This window comes from Denticeps clupeoides, chromosome 9, assembly GCF_900700375.1.
Source record: "Denticeps clupeoides chromosome 9, fDenClu1.1, whole genome shotgun sequence".
In the NCBI taxonomy this organism is placed as follows: Eukaryota; Metazoa; Chordata; class Actinopteri; order Clupeiformes; family Denticipitidae; genus Denticeps; species Denticeps clupeoides.
In genome coordinates this window covers 10,166,402-10,183,382 of record NC_041715.1, presented here as the reverse complement: position 1 = coordinate 10,183,382, position 16,981 = coordinate 10,166,402, and the positions used below count along the sequence as shown (strand labels likewise).

Here is a 16,981-nt window from a genome sequence, read left to right as displayed (position 1 = left end):
ATGACCTTGACCTTTGACCACAATTCTTGAGTTCAAGTGAACATTTGAAGTAATTCAATTAAGGCATTCTTGAGGAATTACATGGACATACAAACATGGTGGGGCAGTGGTGGCCTAGCGATTAAGGAAGAGGCCCCGTAATCAGAAGGTTGCCGGTTCGAATCCCGATCCGCAAAGGTGCCACTGAGCAAAGCACCGTCCCCACACACTGCTCCCCGGGCACCTGTCATGGCTGCCCACTGCTCACTCAGGGTGATGGGTTAAATGCAGAGGACAAATTTCACTGTGTGCTGTGCTGCTGTGTATCACATGTGACAATCACTTCACTTAAAAAAAAAACAGAAGGACAACATTAAAATAAAATGCTTTTGTCCATTTTCTGTTCCTTATTTGTCAACCTCTGGAAATTGGTGATAATATGGAATGTGCATAAAATTATACATGGTTTTACCAACATATTATAAAGCCCAAATAGAGGCTGTAATAAGTTTCATGGAATGAATGAGCCACATAATCTTACAGACCGATAAATGGAAGAATAGTCAGTGTCCAATTAAATCAAATAAAAACCTGGGCCATTGGTGTAATTGTATCTGGACAGTCTGCAAAGATAGATTTGCCACATGGTTTCGAAAGCAATTTGTTCGATGTGGCATTTAGAAACTGATGTCACGCCCCCACTTAACCACAATGGTGCACAGGGGACCTTGAGAAGTCACATATCATAAAAAGGTAAAAGAGCAAAGCATACCCTAAAACTAAGGCTAAAATTGTATTTTCTTTCAGAATATAGGCACTAGTCGTTTACCGACATCATCGCGCAGACGCAGTCGAGGAAAACTTGTGGAGCCAAGCTTTCCTGAAGCTAGCCGTTAGCTAGTGGATGCTAGCTTTTCAGAAGCTGGCTGTTACCTAGCAGATGTTAGCTTTTCAGAAACTGGCTGTTAGCTGGCGGATGCTAGCTTTTCAGAAACTGCCTGTTAGCTTATCTATGCTAGCTTTTCAGAAGCTGGCTGTTAGCTAGCAAATGCTAGCCGATGTGATGGTAGCTGTTAACTTGCGGATGCTAGCTTTTCTGAAGGTATCTGTAAGCTTACGCTTACTGTTCAGAAGCTGTCTGTTAGCTAGAAGATGTTAGCTTTTCTGAAACTGGCTGTTAGGTTGCGGATGCTAGCTTTTCTGAAGGTATTTGTAAGCTTACAGATGCTAACTGTTCAGAAGCTGTCTGTTAACTTATGGATGCTAGCTTTACTGAAGCTAAGTGTAAATGTAAGTGAAGTGATTGTCATTGTGAAACACTGCAGCACAGCACATGGTGCAAACAATGAAATGTGTCCTCTGCCTTTAACCCATCACCCTTGGTGAGCAGTGGGCAGCCATGACAGGTGCCCAGGGAGCAGTGTGAGGGGACGGTGCTTTGCTCAGTGGCAACCTTCTGATTACGGGGCTGCTTCATTAACCGCTAGGCCACCACTGCCCCGCTAGCTGTTGCAGATGCTAGCTGTTCTAATGCTAGCTGTTAACTTGTGGATGCTAGCTGTTTGAAAAAAGAAAAGCTACCTAGCGGATGCCTTTTCAGATGGCCATGTATAGTGCTACAACTTTTATTGCACTTTATTTTGTTGTATTCTAATGTAGTTTAATTCTGTGTTATATGTTATATAAGCGTAAGAAATGCCATGTGTGGTGTGTGAACCCATTGAAATACGTGTGTCTCAGAGACTCAAGAGCCCTTTTTACATTCATGTGTATCTGTCACCTACTGCCTCTGCTGCCCTGTCTCTCATCTTGTTGTGGTCTTGTGTTTAGATTGCCCTCCACACACTAATGTTACCATCCCTTTTATAAAGTGACTATAATAATTGGTCATGCCAAGGAGCGCATATTAGCTTAAGCCAATCACAGGCACAGATTGCATTGTGCACAGAAGCTCACACAGCGGAGCTGTCTTCCCGTCTTGTTGACCTCTCTCGGGCTGGTGTCTCTCAAATCGGCTTTCCTGTTCATGTCACACAATCTGTAACACTGTTTTTATAAAATGAGATTAAACTGGGAAGATACACACACACACTAGTTCCTAATACTGGATGCAGTGGTGGGCTAGCAGTTAAGGAAGTGGCCCCGTAATCAAAAGGTTGCCGGCTCGAATCCCGATCCGCCAAGGTGCCACATTTCTTTGTGTCACCATGTCCTTTTCTGCAGTGTTTCACAATGACAATCACTTCACTTTCACTTCCATGTGACATCATATGTTTCTCTCTTGTTTTTACTATTTACAGTACAGGCCAAACGTTTGGACACATTCGCTCATTCAAAATGTTTTCTTTATTTTCATGACCATTTTCATTGGTAGATTCTCACTGAAGGCATCAAAACTATGAATGAACACATGTGGAGTTATGTACTTAACAAAAAAAAGGTGAAATAACTGAAAACATTTTTATATTCTAGCTTCTTCAAAATAGCCGCCCTTTGTTCTGATTACTGCTTTGCACACTCTTGGCATTCTCTCGATGACCTTCAAGAGGTCGTCACCTGAAATGGTTTTCCAACAGTCTTGAAGGAGTTCCCAGAGGTGTTTAGCACTTGTTGGCCGTTTGCTCACTGCAAACCATCTGGTGACTGTGGAGGCCAGGTCTCCACTTTTTGTAAAGTACATAACTCCACATGTGTTCATTCATAGTTTTGATGCCTTCAGTGAGAATCTACCAATGTAAATGGTCATGAAAATGAAGAAAACACATTGAATGAGAAGGTGTGTCCAAACTTTTGACCTGTACTGTACATATGTATGTATTTAATAAGATAGATAAATAGACATTATGTAACAGTATGTTATATCTGTCGATATGACCCTACGCTGTATTTGTGTCTGATGCGTAACTGAGTACAGAATGCTTAGCATAGGCCAGCAGCAAAGCTTAGCCCAGATCTTGGGAGTGTTAATGCAAGTGTCATGTTGACAGACACAGATATACATCACAAACCCCCTTCTGGGAAGCTTCCCATGGCCTGTGGCTCCGGAGCCCAGGCTGTTAACAGGAACGCGCTTGTAAGCATGATCGCATTAGCCCTGCCACCATAGGACAGGTGTTGATTAAAAGAACCCAGCTTGCGCAAACAACAACTGGCGATCAGAAGGGAAGCAGCTCGGCAGGCTGCCAGATGGCTTCTGATGGAGCATATTGACTGGAAATTAAATTTGGAGCTGCTAGTTCTGCACTCCTCCACCAATTATCTCTGTTTATCTGATCTAATGGCAGCCAAATCGGGTCCACCCATGCAGATTTCTGTTTCTGTCATTAGGAAACTTCATTTGCGATGCAGAACCGGCACCCGAGAAACAAAAATAGCAGGGCAGGAAATTGAGTAAGGTAATTGTGACGTTGCTTTAATCACATCTCACTGATGATCGTTGTGCTGTCTGCCTTCTTCAACCCTTTCGAGAATCAAGTCCTCTACCAAGACCCCAGAGTGTCACCACTTTTTACACCCGTCAGAAATTTCAGGGATGGAGGTCCCCACCGCAGGGACGCACCGCGGCCGCCTGCCGCCGCGCTGATAATCAGTTAGCTCTGCTTAATTTTCACATTTTAATTGGGCAGTTGACAAGCCGGCCCCTGCAGGGGAGTCAAAATAAGCCTTTATTAGAGTGAGTGGTGTACGGATGGGTGCGCAGAGGGGGCCAAAGGGTGAGGCAGTCGAGTGGTGCTGCCCGGTCGCTCTAACTTATGTGTAACTAATTGAGGCGGGCTAAGGATCTCTTTCGTAGAGGTCATGTCAAGCGCAAATTGAATTCCCATGTAGGGTGGAGGCCGCTGATGAAAGTATCACCAGGCAGCTAATGATCATGTATGTATCACGCATCAGAGCGCTGTGTAGAGCAGCTAACTTACACTTCAAGCTGCCACAGGCATTTTGGCATCTTCACACTGACAAGTAAATGTTTTACTATTTTAATACAATTACAATATAATTTTTTAAATAGAAAAATGCAAAAATAATGTGACTTAAAGGTAAGTTGAATATAGAAGGATATACTTGCTTATTTATATGTATGTTTTCCTGTAATTTTTTTGTTTTTTTTCGAAGGTTAAGAATCTGCATGTTGCGTTGCGTTGCTATGTTTCATAGTAGCCCATGACCGACAAGCACATAACTGGCTCTAGAGATTTGCGGATTGCAACCTCACTGCTCAAAGCTCGATGTTGCTGTGTGCCGAGTGGTCAGTTTTCATCACACATGTGTCGCCGGTATTAGCATCCTGTAGCTGGTTGAGGTTTCAAACCAGTCAAAGGAGAAAAACAACTGATGCAGGAGCAATTCTGCTTTTCTTAAACATAAATGTCCCTTTAACAGGTCACTCTATTTTCAAATGAATTTCTCAAAATGGCCAATTGGAGTCAGAAAAGAATATGGCTGCAGCACAAAAGGAGGGCCAGCTAAAGATGAAGTTTTCTGATACAGATTGCATAAAAAAAGACTGAACAAACGTTCAACAGTCAAGCAGTCAAGTGGATCCGGGCTGATTTGAACCAGGCCATAAGTAGAGCCTAAATATAGAGAAAATCAGTGTTCATATAAATAAAGCACCTCACACCATAAAGGGGAATTTGGATCATCAGTGTTATGGATAAATAAATAAATCACAAGTGAAATAACCTGAGTTTCTGAGGTCTGTACCATTACACACACACACACACACACACACACACACACACACACAAAATCCCCTTTTACTGTAATAATAAATTAATTACGATGCTTCAACAAATTAAAATTGAGGAAATGGGCCAAAGCAATAAACGAGATAAACTACATTGATGAGTTGGAAGAAGTATACACAAGTCTGCGTAGGGTAATTACTTCCTCTCCCCTCATAGCCTTGTCTCTTGAGATTATTGTGGAGCTTCCCTTTCTGCAGAAACAGGGGGTGGGGGTACGTGTATAAGATAAATGGCTGGAAGCTAGCAAATGTCAAGCATGTTCCTAGATTTCCTGCTTTCCTCCAGAAGCAATGAGGCCGATTAATATTTCATCGCCTTCTCGTATGATCGCACGTTTAGCAGGTGTTGCTGTGATAAGCAAATGAAATGTACATGCATAGCACTGCACACTCAAGGCTTTGATTAACAAAAATGTTTGCATGATTCCCTGAGATATTTGCTTCTCATTCCACAAATAGTCTAAATAATGTGCGCCGAGGGGATAAAAGGTTACAGATTTTGGAAACAGTCAGATGTATCTGATCAGTCTTTAATGCTTACCCTACTTTAAATAAATCTGTCATGAAAATAATTGATTTGAACTGAGACAATAATACGAAAAAGAATACTTATTTAGTTATTATACTTTAGAAATTTTATGACCATCTTTTAGAACATTTATGGTTGCGAGGATCAACCACAACCTGCCTACACCCCTCCAGTAATATTGGCTAGAGGACACACCCACTTTACTACCTGACAGACCATTACACTTCACAACTCACCCCCTAAAATTATTATTAATGTTTAATAAATGGAAGCAGACCATAACCTGAACTCTCTTAACAAATGCTTTCTAGTGTTTTTCAAGCATAGAAAAAGTTAATATGTGTCATGTAGTAGGCTGATTGCCTGCAAAATAACTGGTATGGAATATGGTTGCATACTGAAAAGTCTATATTGAGTATGTATACAAAATGAATGTCCTCATTATATCTAAATTATATGCACAAATGAAATCAAACTTTCTCCTTGTAAATAAATCCTGGATACAGCATTAGTAGAATTCATGCATTAAGTTCAAGACAGCGCAAGAACAAAATCGTACTCACATGTCTGAGTGAGCCGTCGAATTCGCACCTCTCGATTTTGCCAAGGCTGCCGTCTGAGAAGTAGAGCTTCTCAGCCTTGTGGTCAATGGTGAGTCCATTTGGGGTAAAGATGTCTGTGCTGACAATCACTTTCATGTTGTTCCCAGAAAGAGTGGACCTCATGATGGCAGGGCGCTGTTCGTTCCAGTTTGTCCAAAACATCAGGCTGCGAGGGTTACAGGAAAGAGATATGGACGTCACTGTTATGTACTTGATGCAGTTTGTCCATGAAATAGTTATTAAAAGAAGTTCTGTAAAAATCTGTAAAAAACAGATTTGGAGAAAGTTGAGTAAAATATAGAAATATTATAAGGAAGAGTATATAAGATATATTTTAATAACTGACTGATTACTAAAAAAAATAAAAAACATATAAAGAACTCAACTGTAAACTCTCTTTCAAAAAAAAACAAACAAAAAAAACAATCTGAATATAATTCTGAGAATAATCCCATCCCTGCATTCATAATACAGAGTGGTGTGTACAGGTTGGCAGGCCTGTCAGAGACAAACCTCCTGGGGTTTGCACAGAGAATAAACACCATTTCGTGGACACATGCCCCTAACCACAGTGACAGTTTTATGAACATCATTACACTTTTCAATATCAATAAATCAACTAAGCCACAAAATACCACTACACAAAATAACAGGAACAAATGGCCTTTCAGTATCGCTTCAAAAGTTGCTGCTCTCTTGAATAAACTAAACTGACTGATGAGAAGCACACACACACACACACACTTTAAATTTCCTTCAGCAAAATACAGGAAAGCAGCCAGATGTTTGAATCTGAATTGAAGAATATATCTGATGAATTTATTGAAGCAGTTTAAGATGTTGCACATTCATAAATGTCAAATTCAAAGAAATCTTGAATAAAAGATCTTGTAACTAATGTTATTAGAGGAGGAGGGAGGAGACAGGGTCTTATGCACACTGTTGCCAGATTGGGCAGTTTTCAATTGTCCTGGTCATAAGTAGGTATTGACGAACTCGTATTACATAAATAAAGATATATAATACATAAAAAGCGTTTTACATAGTCGTGGCAGGTAAATATTAGATACTTTCACCAGTTTTTTATGTGATTTGGAGCATTTACGGAAGACATTTACAGCATTTATCAGACGCCCTTGTCCAGAGCGACTTACAATCAGTAGTTACAGGGACAGTCCCCCCTGGAGCAACTTAGGTTTAAGTGTCTTGCTCAGGGACACAATGGTAGTAAGTGGGATTTGAACCTGGGTCTTCTGGTTGTGTGTTACCCACTGGGCTACTACCACCACAGACCAGTATCTGGCAATAATGCTTATGCTTCTTTGTGCCAGTAACGTATTGATCAGCCCAGGTTAAAAATGTTCAGAATGAGAAAGTACAGGGTATTAGAGCTGTCAGTCATCAACATGAATTTGGCCAATTCGACCAAACTGAAAGGGTTGTTCCCCTTCTTTAAAAAAATACCGATAACTAGCAATAATTTTTTAGTGTTTTGAAATGAATGTATTTATTCATCTATTTATTAATATAATTCACAAAGACGCCTTTGACATTGCATACAATGCATCTGTTATAGAGTGACACTCCATCAGTCTTTTAAATGAGACACTGTCTGAATGGAGCAGAGTAACTTGATGCATGATGATAGTTTTTTTTTTTTAATTGCTCAGTATCTCACATGTGTCTGATGCTGCCTCGGTCTCGCAGCGGTAGACACATGAACCATGTGAAAACATTTACTCAGCTTTGGTGGCCGTCACATTGTCCTGGAATCTATGCAGAGTCGCTAAGCCAGTGAGCAACCACACCGCCACCACCCTCGGTCAATTTGCACTAAACATTTTGGCCCATTGTGTGCAGTCAGCAACAAATAAAATGAGCAGGTAATCAAATGTGCGAGGACAAAATGGCCCATCGAGTCGACAACAAACACGGCGTTCGTCACTGACACTGATCATACAGCAGCAGCACCTGAAGCCCTGCCATTGATCCTCTGGGCTTAATGGTCTTAAAAACGAAGCTCCCAATACCCACAGCCGAAGTCTTTGACGGAGAGGCCACTGGGACAAACTGTGCTTGCGCGGTGTGATGGAAAGATAATGAGGTGTTAACTGTGATTTAGGAGTCTATTGTTTTTACATTGTTCTTCGCCGAATTCTGGTGGCTCACTGCTTTGCTGAGTGGAATGCAATCCCTTGACAGTTATATAAAAAGTGGCTGGGTTTGAATTGTCTTATATTGTAATTATTCCGAAACAAAGATGTCAGTCAACCTATTTGGATCTTTGGAAATGCAAGGAGGCAACCTAAAAATACATGTTGAATGATAAACAGATGAATTCTGATACAAATGTCTTCAATGTCATATACTATTATCTGAAAAAAATATATATATTGTGAAAAGGATTCACACTACAGATCGGTCCAAGTTCTGAAAAGTACCTACATTTATACAGTGAATACTTGTTTGGTGCTTTTTCCAGACGCACCAGTAAGGAAGAACCAGCAAATTGTTGATAGCCTAGACAAGTTATCACGTGATAAGCTTGCTCCCCTCCACAATTATTCTTAAAAAAAAAAGTGAAGTGATTGTCACACGTGATACACAGCACACAGTGAAATTTGTCCTCTGCATTTAACCCATCACCCTGAGTGAGCAGTGGGCAGCCATGACAAGCGCCTGGGGAGCAGTGTGTGGGGACGGTGCTTTGCTCAGTGGCACCTCAGTGGCACCTTTGCGGCTCGGGATTCGAACCGGCAACCTTCTGATTACGGGGCCGCTTCCTTAACCGCTAGGCCACCACTGCTCCAAGGGTTATTCAGGGTTACATTAACCAGAAACTCAACTCAGGGGTTAAGAAAGTGCACATTTTTTATGCATTTAATGTCAATGCCAGTCAATTTGTCCGCAAAAATGCCAACATGTCAATAAGATAATATACCAAGTAATAATCAATATTTGTGACAAAATACAATCTTTAAAAAAGTTATTCTGTATTCTATGTAATATACTATAGTCAAAAACAGTGTAGTGCACCTTTAAGCACTGACAAATATTTTTTGTCTTCGTATAAAGGTTGCACAGATCTAGATATCTTCATTACAGGGACAGAGCCCCAAGAGAAGGAGCTGTGAAGATCTTGGTTAAAATGTGACAATTGTAGTTTATATGATATTATTTACAACATTGGTTCAACAAAATTGTGGAGCCAAACAGAGTAAAATGTAATATTACATGATAATAAATGGAAAACACAACACCAGAGCCACACATGCACATTTGTTAACTATTAGAAAATAAAGAAGGTCCCTCTCATGGCCTAATTGAAAATATGGCAAATAAATAAATAAAAAAGTCATATTCTCAACCCAATTAATCATGCCAGGTTAAGTTCTAATTAACAGCAGTCTGCACTGCATTTGACAATATGCCAAATTACCAACTCCGGATATTCTCTCCGAGGTCACGGGTTTAATTTAGTCAGTGAACCCCGGGTCACAACACTCCCTGAATATCAAGCCCTTATTTCCCCACAGCTGTAAGTCCTTCACCAAAAACGTTCTGTCCTGCCGCCTCCTTCTTCTGGGATCCGTTTTATAGCTAATAGTTATGCAATTATGCATTACTGACCAAGCATTGTATGTACTATTCAATTCGTGTGAAAGTTATTTACCATTTACTGAATCAGCACAAAAACTAGTGCAAACACTAATTAACATAATCATGGTTAATCATGAAAATATGAGATGTATAATACTGGTTCTGTCATACAGTTGACATATTTGAGAGTTTCCCATTAATACACTGCATGCAGCTTCATCAAAGTTCTATTCCCCCATCACAGCTTACAGCTTTTCCAAGAGATCAATCAATTAATCTCTAAAACAACAACAGAAAAGGCTGAGCTGGCCAGAGGCGGTGAGGGGGTTGCACTTTCAGTCTCTTTTACTGTAGGTTTCATGCCATCATTCCCCTAGGCTTCCTCTAGGAGCCTCCTGATGTCAGCTCTGCTCTCTGACAGTCTTTATGTTAAAGGTAAATGAAGGTGATTTGAACTGAAATAAAGGACCATGCCAAGATGCCAATACTATACTTATGTACCACTGCAATTACATCTACTTAGAAATTTTTATAAATGTCTATTTATAAAATAAACATTGAGTATTACAACATTGCACCCATTAAATTGAATAGGAGGGAGGTGAAAAACATGAGTATTCATGGCCACACTGAACTACTGTTTTACTCATAGTAATCAGGGCCAAGACTCACCTCATATGGGACTTAACACAGAAATTCAGCAGATCAATCAATACCAAAGGACTCATAACTTAATGAATTCTATGAACAAATACAAGTAATTTTAATACTTTTTTCTTTACTATAAATACAATCTGATAAAAAAAATGTAGCTTATCATATGGTCACATATGTTGTTGGTGATGTCCCAAAGGGCCAAAGCCATAAAAAAACATTGATAAAACATTTCTAAAATGATACTCTAAAATATGATATGCTAAACAAGAATCATGTTGAGTATTTATTCAAACCAAGTGACTCACTTTTGACACTCATCCAGAGACAGTACATGTGGATGGTCATCCTCAGACATGGTGACCACCGCCTCCCTGTTGAACGCCCCAGAGTGGCCCTGGTCAACTGTGTGCCTGTAGATACTGGACGTGGTTGAGCTGGTCCAATAGAGCGTGTCCCAGCCACGGTGATAGGCCAGACCCTCCACCGAGCCCACGTCTGAAACAGAACACAGCCCCCTGGAGGTTAGCCATTCTCAATATTGACAGACCGACATGGGAAAACTCCATTTAAAATGAGCCGCTGTGTTAGATGTTTGTGTCCACGACCTTTTTGTACTTTTTGAATATACAAGTGCTCGAAATAGGTTAATACACTACTTTTTATGGTTAGCGGTAGTCCTCTACATTTGCATCTAAATTGCCAAAACATCTGGCGACTGTCTGCAGACTGCTATTGTGGTGTAATGAATTTAAATTATAGGGAGCTGGGTGTCTTTCTCAGTGTCTGTGGAAATTGGCTGGGCTGGGAGTCTTATATATATATATATATATATATATATAAAAAATATATATAGCTCAGATTGTACAAAGCACCATGCGCGACAAAAAGCCGAACAATGACAAACTGTTCGCTATAAAAGCCGTGCTGTCTTCTGGGAGAAATTGTTGGAGAGACCAGGGAGTAATTAACAGGGATAGGCACCGTAATTAGAGAAATATGGATGATTAACATTTTCGCCCTCCTCCTCCATTGACAGGATGCAAAGGCAGACTGTGGCGATGGAAGCAGAAAAAGAGAGAATGTGCAGAAATGTAAAAGTGTGGAAAACAGAGGGGAAAAGAGAGGGGGCTTTAATCTGCAGGAATATTCAGGCGGCTCAGGGGTGGAGATGCTATCAGAGTGGTCCTGCTCCCCATTAACTCCTTTCAGATCTCGACGACATGCATAAACCTACAAGAAACTTTTACCACATAGGCCTTTAATACAATGATTAACATTTAATCCTACTATGATTACTACTAAAAATAATGATAATTCCTATTTGTATACACATTTCTCAGATCTAATGGTTAAGTTCATCTGTCACACAATACATGTTAATAGATGACATCATATGATAAGGACAGTGGGGTGGTGGTATTATAAGGACTGAATACTGGCTGAAGACTGTGTGTGTATGTGTGTGTGTGTGAGTATGTCCTCTCCAGGTCTTTTTTTTCTCTGTCTTTGTTTTATTACTTTTCATAGAAAAACATGCCTCTGTCAAAGGTGAGATCCTATATAATATTGCAATATTGTGGTACTTCCACTGTGTCGTTGTGACAGTACTGAAAAACCAAACAAAAAAAGGCTAATTATGTATAACAAAACATGCACACAGTGATGAGATATTTTTTTTACGAAGATCCAGATTGAGGGTCTTCCAGAGCACTGACCAGCCACGGCTGACAACCTGCTCTGAGGAACATCGATAGGACACATAATAAGTGTACAGCATTTCTGGGAAATAATGCAGGCCATGACAATGCAGACTGTTGCCGGCTAGGAAGACTAATAATAATGTTGTCAGTATGGCCTTAATAGATGCCACTCCTGCATTCTGTTCTCGATCCTTGGCTAATGGTGTATGAAAATGCTGCTACTCTCTGTTTGAGAATGAAGACAAACAATGAATATTTCATAAATGATTTTCAAGAGTTTTCTCTTTTCCATGTGAAGGTGAGAAGCGTCGGGTCCAGCCTAGGATGTAACTAATTACACCCTCCACACAGAAAAGGTCATTCTCAGTTTCATATTTTAATCAATACAAACACTTTACCCCTAAATCTCTATTACATGCGCATGCACTTTATTCACATTAAAGCAACATTGTCTAACCAGCAATTGAGTCGATGCACTCTAATTAGCATAATATATCAATGATTATTCATCCGCTCTCGTTAGACCCTGAGCATATTTATTGCGTTCTTCTTCAGGCATAATCAGCTGCAGCGCCAATGCCTGTCGTACAGTGTGTTCCACACTGGGAAATCAATAACCTGTACGGCCAGGACCCGCTGCAAAAGTGACAGCTGGGAACCTAAAATGTATCACCCTCCCGTCCCCTCAATTTCTGAAACACTCTGCGCATGGTGGAAATGAGTCAAGCGATTTTAATCCATCAATAGCAGGACCGCAAAAAAAAAAAAGATACAATACCTTAAACATCCTTTTTGACAGTTAAATTGGTGCCATTTAGTTGAAGAAAAATTGAGGTAGCCATTATAGCACTCTTACTAGATGTAGCATGCACTGGAGCCCGGCAATACATCAAGCACTCCGCCACTTAAAGCTTTCTACAAATGGCTTCTCACAAATGCCTGCTAAGAGACAGAAATGGATCTTGCCGTGCCGCGGTTTTGGGAATGTGGGCCACTACACTGACAGGTCAATGGCAGGAGGATGGAAATAGCCCTGACCCGACCGGTTCCATTTGCAGGATTGCACGTTGTCGTGGTGATGTTAGCAACTCGTGCATTTTCGTGACTAACCTCAAAATATTTCACTCTCACTCAAAGTGTAGCAACCACATGGTGAACTTACTTTCAACAACGATGCCTCGACCCGTCCAGTCGTCGTTGATCATCTGGATATTTCCATAATGGATATCGCTGAAGAAGATGCGATTGGTGCCAGCAGTGTTTTGACGGTAATCCAGTGCCAGAGCGATGATGTTCTTGAAATAATTCTGGTTTTCGAAGGGCTGGACGGGGGAGTTGAGGTCACTCTCGTCTGATAGGTGGATGCTCTTCAGGATGGTCCTCTCCGAGTAGAGCAGGTAGCCCTCGTACCTGCGGCAGGCGAAGCCGTCCTCTGCCAGGTACCCGTGGGCACAGGAACAGGTTCGGCGACCGCTGCCCAGGTGGAAGCAGAGCTGCTGGCATCCACCATTGTTCCTGGCACAGGGGTTGGTACCTGCAAGTCACAAATTTGGGTGAATATAAATACGAGTTCCCCTAGCCTGTCTATGGTACTGCAGTGGTTAGAAATGGTGATATGTATAAAGAGTGCTTTGACCATTCTGCTTCGCTGTTCAGCGAAAAAAAAAAAAAATCATAATAGCGACTTTTAAACCATAAGAGGACACAGGCTCATAAATCCTTGAAATGTTTTGTAAAGATCTTCATGTTGGTTTATCTTTCACTCTAACCCACGTATGTCAATACGTGAAATACGTCAAAACATTTCTGTGGCATCATTTCACCAATTTAACTTTAGTAACTCAATAATCTCCCAACCAGTTTTGACCAATAACAGGATTATGTTGCAAATACCACCAAAAAAAACACAATTTCCATGAAACTTGGTGTATACCTTAGTATATTAATATAGTGTCACACATCATGGGGCAGATCCACACATTTAGTTTCACTTTCGTAGTTCATGGCAAACGCTGCCTTTGACCATATAATCCTGGAGAAGGTAGCAATGGTTCAGCAGTAATGAAGAATGGAATAAGTTATTGATAATATATTGATATTATCAATATATCAATATATTGATAAAGCACAATCTTTTTCAAATTTGTTCGTGGCTCTGGTAAAATGGTTTAGATTGTACCTTCGCACAAAGTTGAATTTATATAGCACAGGTATGTATTTGCTTGCAGAAGTATGAATCATAACTGTATCCTTTCTATAATAGATGTTTCTGGAATCTAATTATCTGAAAATCAGATGGCGAACTATTTGTTTTCTAACTGAAGACTCTCCATTGCTGAATTATCCCACTACAAACAAAGAGGCTTTTCACTCATTGCACTCCAGTCCCTGAAGGGTATTTCAGCCTGTCAGCCTGACTCACATCACAGAGAGAAGCATGTGGACGTTGGAAGTAGCCTCCATCATGCTGACAAACACTAATGGCCACCACAGTCCCACTAACAAACATTACAGAACTGCATCTTTCTCATGCAATGAGTGTACACCATATGCATACATAAATGTAGTTTTGATCTGAGTGCAGCTTAAAGGGACCAATAAAAATATTAAGTTGAAACCTCAACCTTTCTCCCGGCCTCTATTAAAGATTTTCACATCCTTCAGGTTGACGCCCAAGCCGCTCCTCAGGGTCACGGCATCCGTGGTGTCGCTTTTGGAGCCCCTCCGGATGGAGCCGTTGGCGTGGGCCCTGCCCCGGACAGCGGGTGGTGCAGAGAGAAGAAGTCAGATTTGGAGAACAGTCAGTGGCACTCATCTAATTATCAGGTTCATTTCCATGCATGAGGCAGCTGCTTTCGAAAGGCTGCCAACCTTCCCAGTGTCATTGAGGTACAGTATGTTAGATTAGCATAATCCAGGTGGCAACTCCCAGGGGAATTGGCGATACCCCCGTGCCGGCGCTTCCTGGAGCGTGACCTTGCCAGGAAGGGGTTAAGCATGGGTGGCCGAAGCAGCTGGCTTTTACCGCCACTTTGTGGAAGCCCCTGCATTTAGGGGAATAATAAATTACCTGTCAGACCAGTAGACGTAAGTCCCAAACACTGCCACGGAGAAGAGGTCCGCATTGGTGGCTGACAGCACAATCTCCCGACTCTCGCCTGTCTCAAGGTTGATCCTCTCTATCTTGTCGGTGCGGGCATCGCACCAGTATAATCTATTTTCCTGAAAAGCAATTTGAAAAATGCACATCAGTGTGGACGCTCCGTTCCAGCTTAGTCCATTTTATCAATAACACTGCATAGGAGGGACCGTGGTTGGGGGACGGGGGGCATACGAGCTGGAGGCGGGGAATTGGGCGGGGGGATCTGGCACTGGACCACCGCACCTCATAATCGATGGAGATCCCGTTGGGCCAGGCAATGCCAGAAGTGACGAGAGTGACTTGGTCTGAACCGTCCATGCGGGCCCTGCCTATACAGGGACTCTTCCCCCACTCCGTCCAGAAGAGATACCTGTAAAAATGTCATTTGATTTCATTTCTTCAAATACCCTTTCCACCTGCAAAGACCCATAATGTTACAGATATTTTCACTATTTTCAAACTGGAGCGCTGTGCAGTGAACTGATTGGTACTGGAAAAGAAAGTAAATCTCTCGCAGACGCACCTTTCTTTCTGGTCTATTTATACATCAGTAAACCATGTATTTCTTTCTTGTTTTATCTATTTATTTATGTCAATCCTGAGCATCTTACACTAGTGAACTAGCTTCGCGCTTAGTACATAGCACTGCGCCCTGCAGCATTTAGAAAAGTGTGTCCCCCTAATCTTACACTAAATGTCTCCTCTTAAAAAGAACAAACAGGCATTTGCATAGTGTTTGGTGATTAGATGCAGCTTTGTAGCATTTAATAAGCTAATATGCTAATATGTACCTCATCCTTGCACATAATAATAAACAAAAATACTGATTTCGAAACATTTTTAACTATTGTCGATATGTCAAACACCAAGGTGTATCACAGTATCCCAACTCCTTCTCTTACTCGCTCTTAAGTCTTCACACTCACAATACTCCCTTGACATGGACTGTGTTGAGCAAGTAAATACCTAAGTGAAACGAATTACTTTTAGTATGTATCATAATATTAATATTCTTTAATACAATAATAATTCAAAGTAAACGTGCCCACTCCACCGTCAAACGTAGTCTATCAGGCTCTTTATCATTGAAGCATCCTGACTGGTTTTTCTCTGACTAAATTTAAAGTCAAATAGAAAAACTTTTTTCTCTTAATCCCGTGGTTTGCTTCGAGGACATTGCGATTAGTTATTTCTGTGATCAGCATGATAACGGCATCAGTGCACTGTTGTTATCGGAGAGAGGTGGAAGAGAAGGTGCAGCCGTACTGCAGGCACCCGGCCTGAGCTGTAAACGACTATCGAGTTCAGAGCAGGGGAGTGCAGAAAACTTTGGGAGAGGGTAGATGGGAAGTTACCCGATGACAGTGAAATGGCACCGCTGCAAAGGGAGGCCGCTCACCTGGCGCCAGTCACAGGCGGAGTGAGTTTAATGACTGTAAACAGCATTATAGAGTGATGAACCCAGCGATATCGGGGGTGCCAGACTCAACTGGATCTTTGAAATAATTTAACCTCCCATTGACTCGACCCAGTCACCCATCACACATTTGTTTGCACATTTGGTTTTTTTTTTTGGAGTCCCTGTGGCTAGATACTCTTTCACCACAACAAACGCATGAAACTAACTTCAGTATCTCCACATGTACCTATTAATTAAGGATGAAATAACTCATTCCCTCCAGGGTTATGTGGACTTTCGGGGGCCAGAAATGACTGATTTCACAGAAGCTTTCACAACTTTTACCTTTTATGTAGATTCACTGTAGCTTCACATTATTTTACAGGGACATGGTACATTAAAGTGTGTTTACCTGTAAACTGCGTCAGTCTGTGCAGTTGATTTAGCTCAGGCCTGAGTGTGTTTCATTTTACTCTGCGTGATGCTAATCTCTCTGGCAAACATCTGTTCATTCTTTATTGAACTGACGTCTAGCCACGTTAAATCAGTGAGTCGTATTACACAACGCCACAAAGCATTAATCGTTTCATCCCGTATTACTAGACAGGTAAACATTGCTTCTTAAC

The 16,981-nt window shown here is 41.2% G+C and overlaps 1 protein-coding gene across 1 annotated transcript in view; it reads right to left on the bottom strand.

Annotated features, from left to right (window-relative positions):
- LOC114796641 (low-density lipoprotein receptor-related protein 1B-like) overlaps positions 1 to 16,981 on the bottom strand; it is a 236,072-nt gene that overhangs the window by 48,841 nt on the left and 170,250 nt on the right. Inside the window, exons 38-43 of the mRNA XM_028991025.1 lie at positions 15,200 to 15,326; positions 14,885 to 15,036; positions 14,439 to 14,563; positions 12,977 to 13,348; positions 10,420 to 10,609; positions 5,819 to 6,023 (exon numbers count right to left, since the gene is read on the bottom strand). Of these exons, the coding sequence (XP_028846858.1) occupies positions 5,819 to 6,023; positions 10,420 to 10,609; positions 12,977 to 13,348; positions 14,439 to 14,563; positions 14,885 to 15,036; positions 15,200 to 15,326 (1,171 nt within the window). The remainder of the gene's footprint in view (positions 1 to 5,818; positions 6,024 to 10,419; positions 10,610 to 12,976; positions 13,349 to 14,438; positions 14,564 to 14,884; positions 15,037 to 15,199; positions 15,327 to 16,981) is intronic.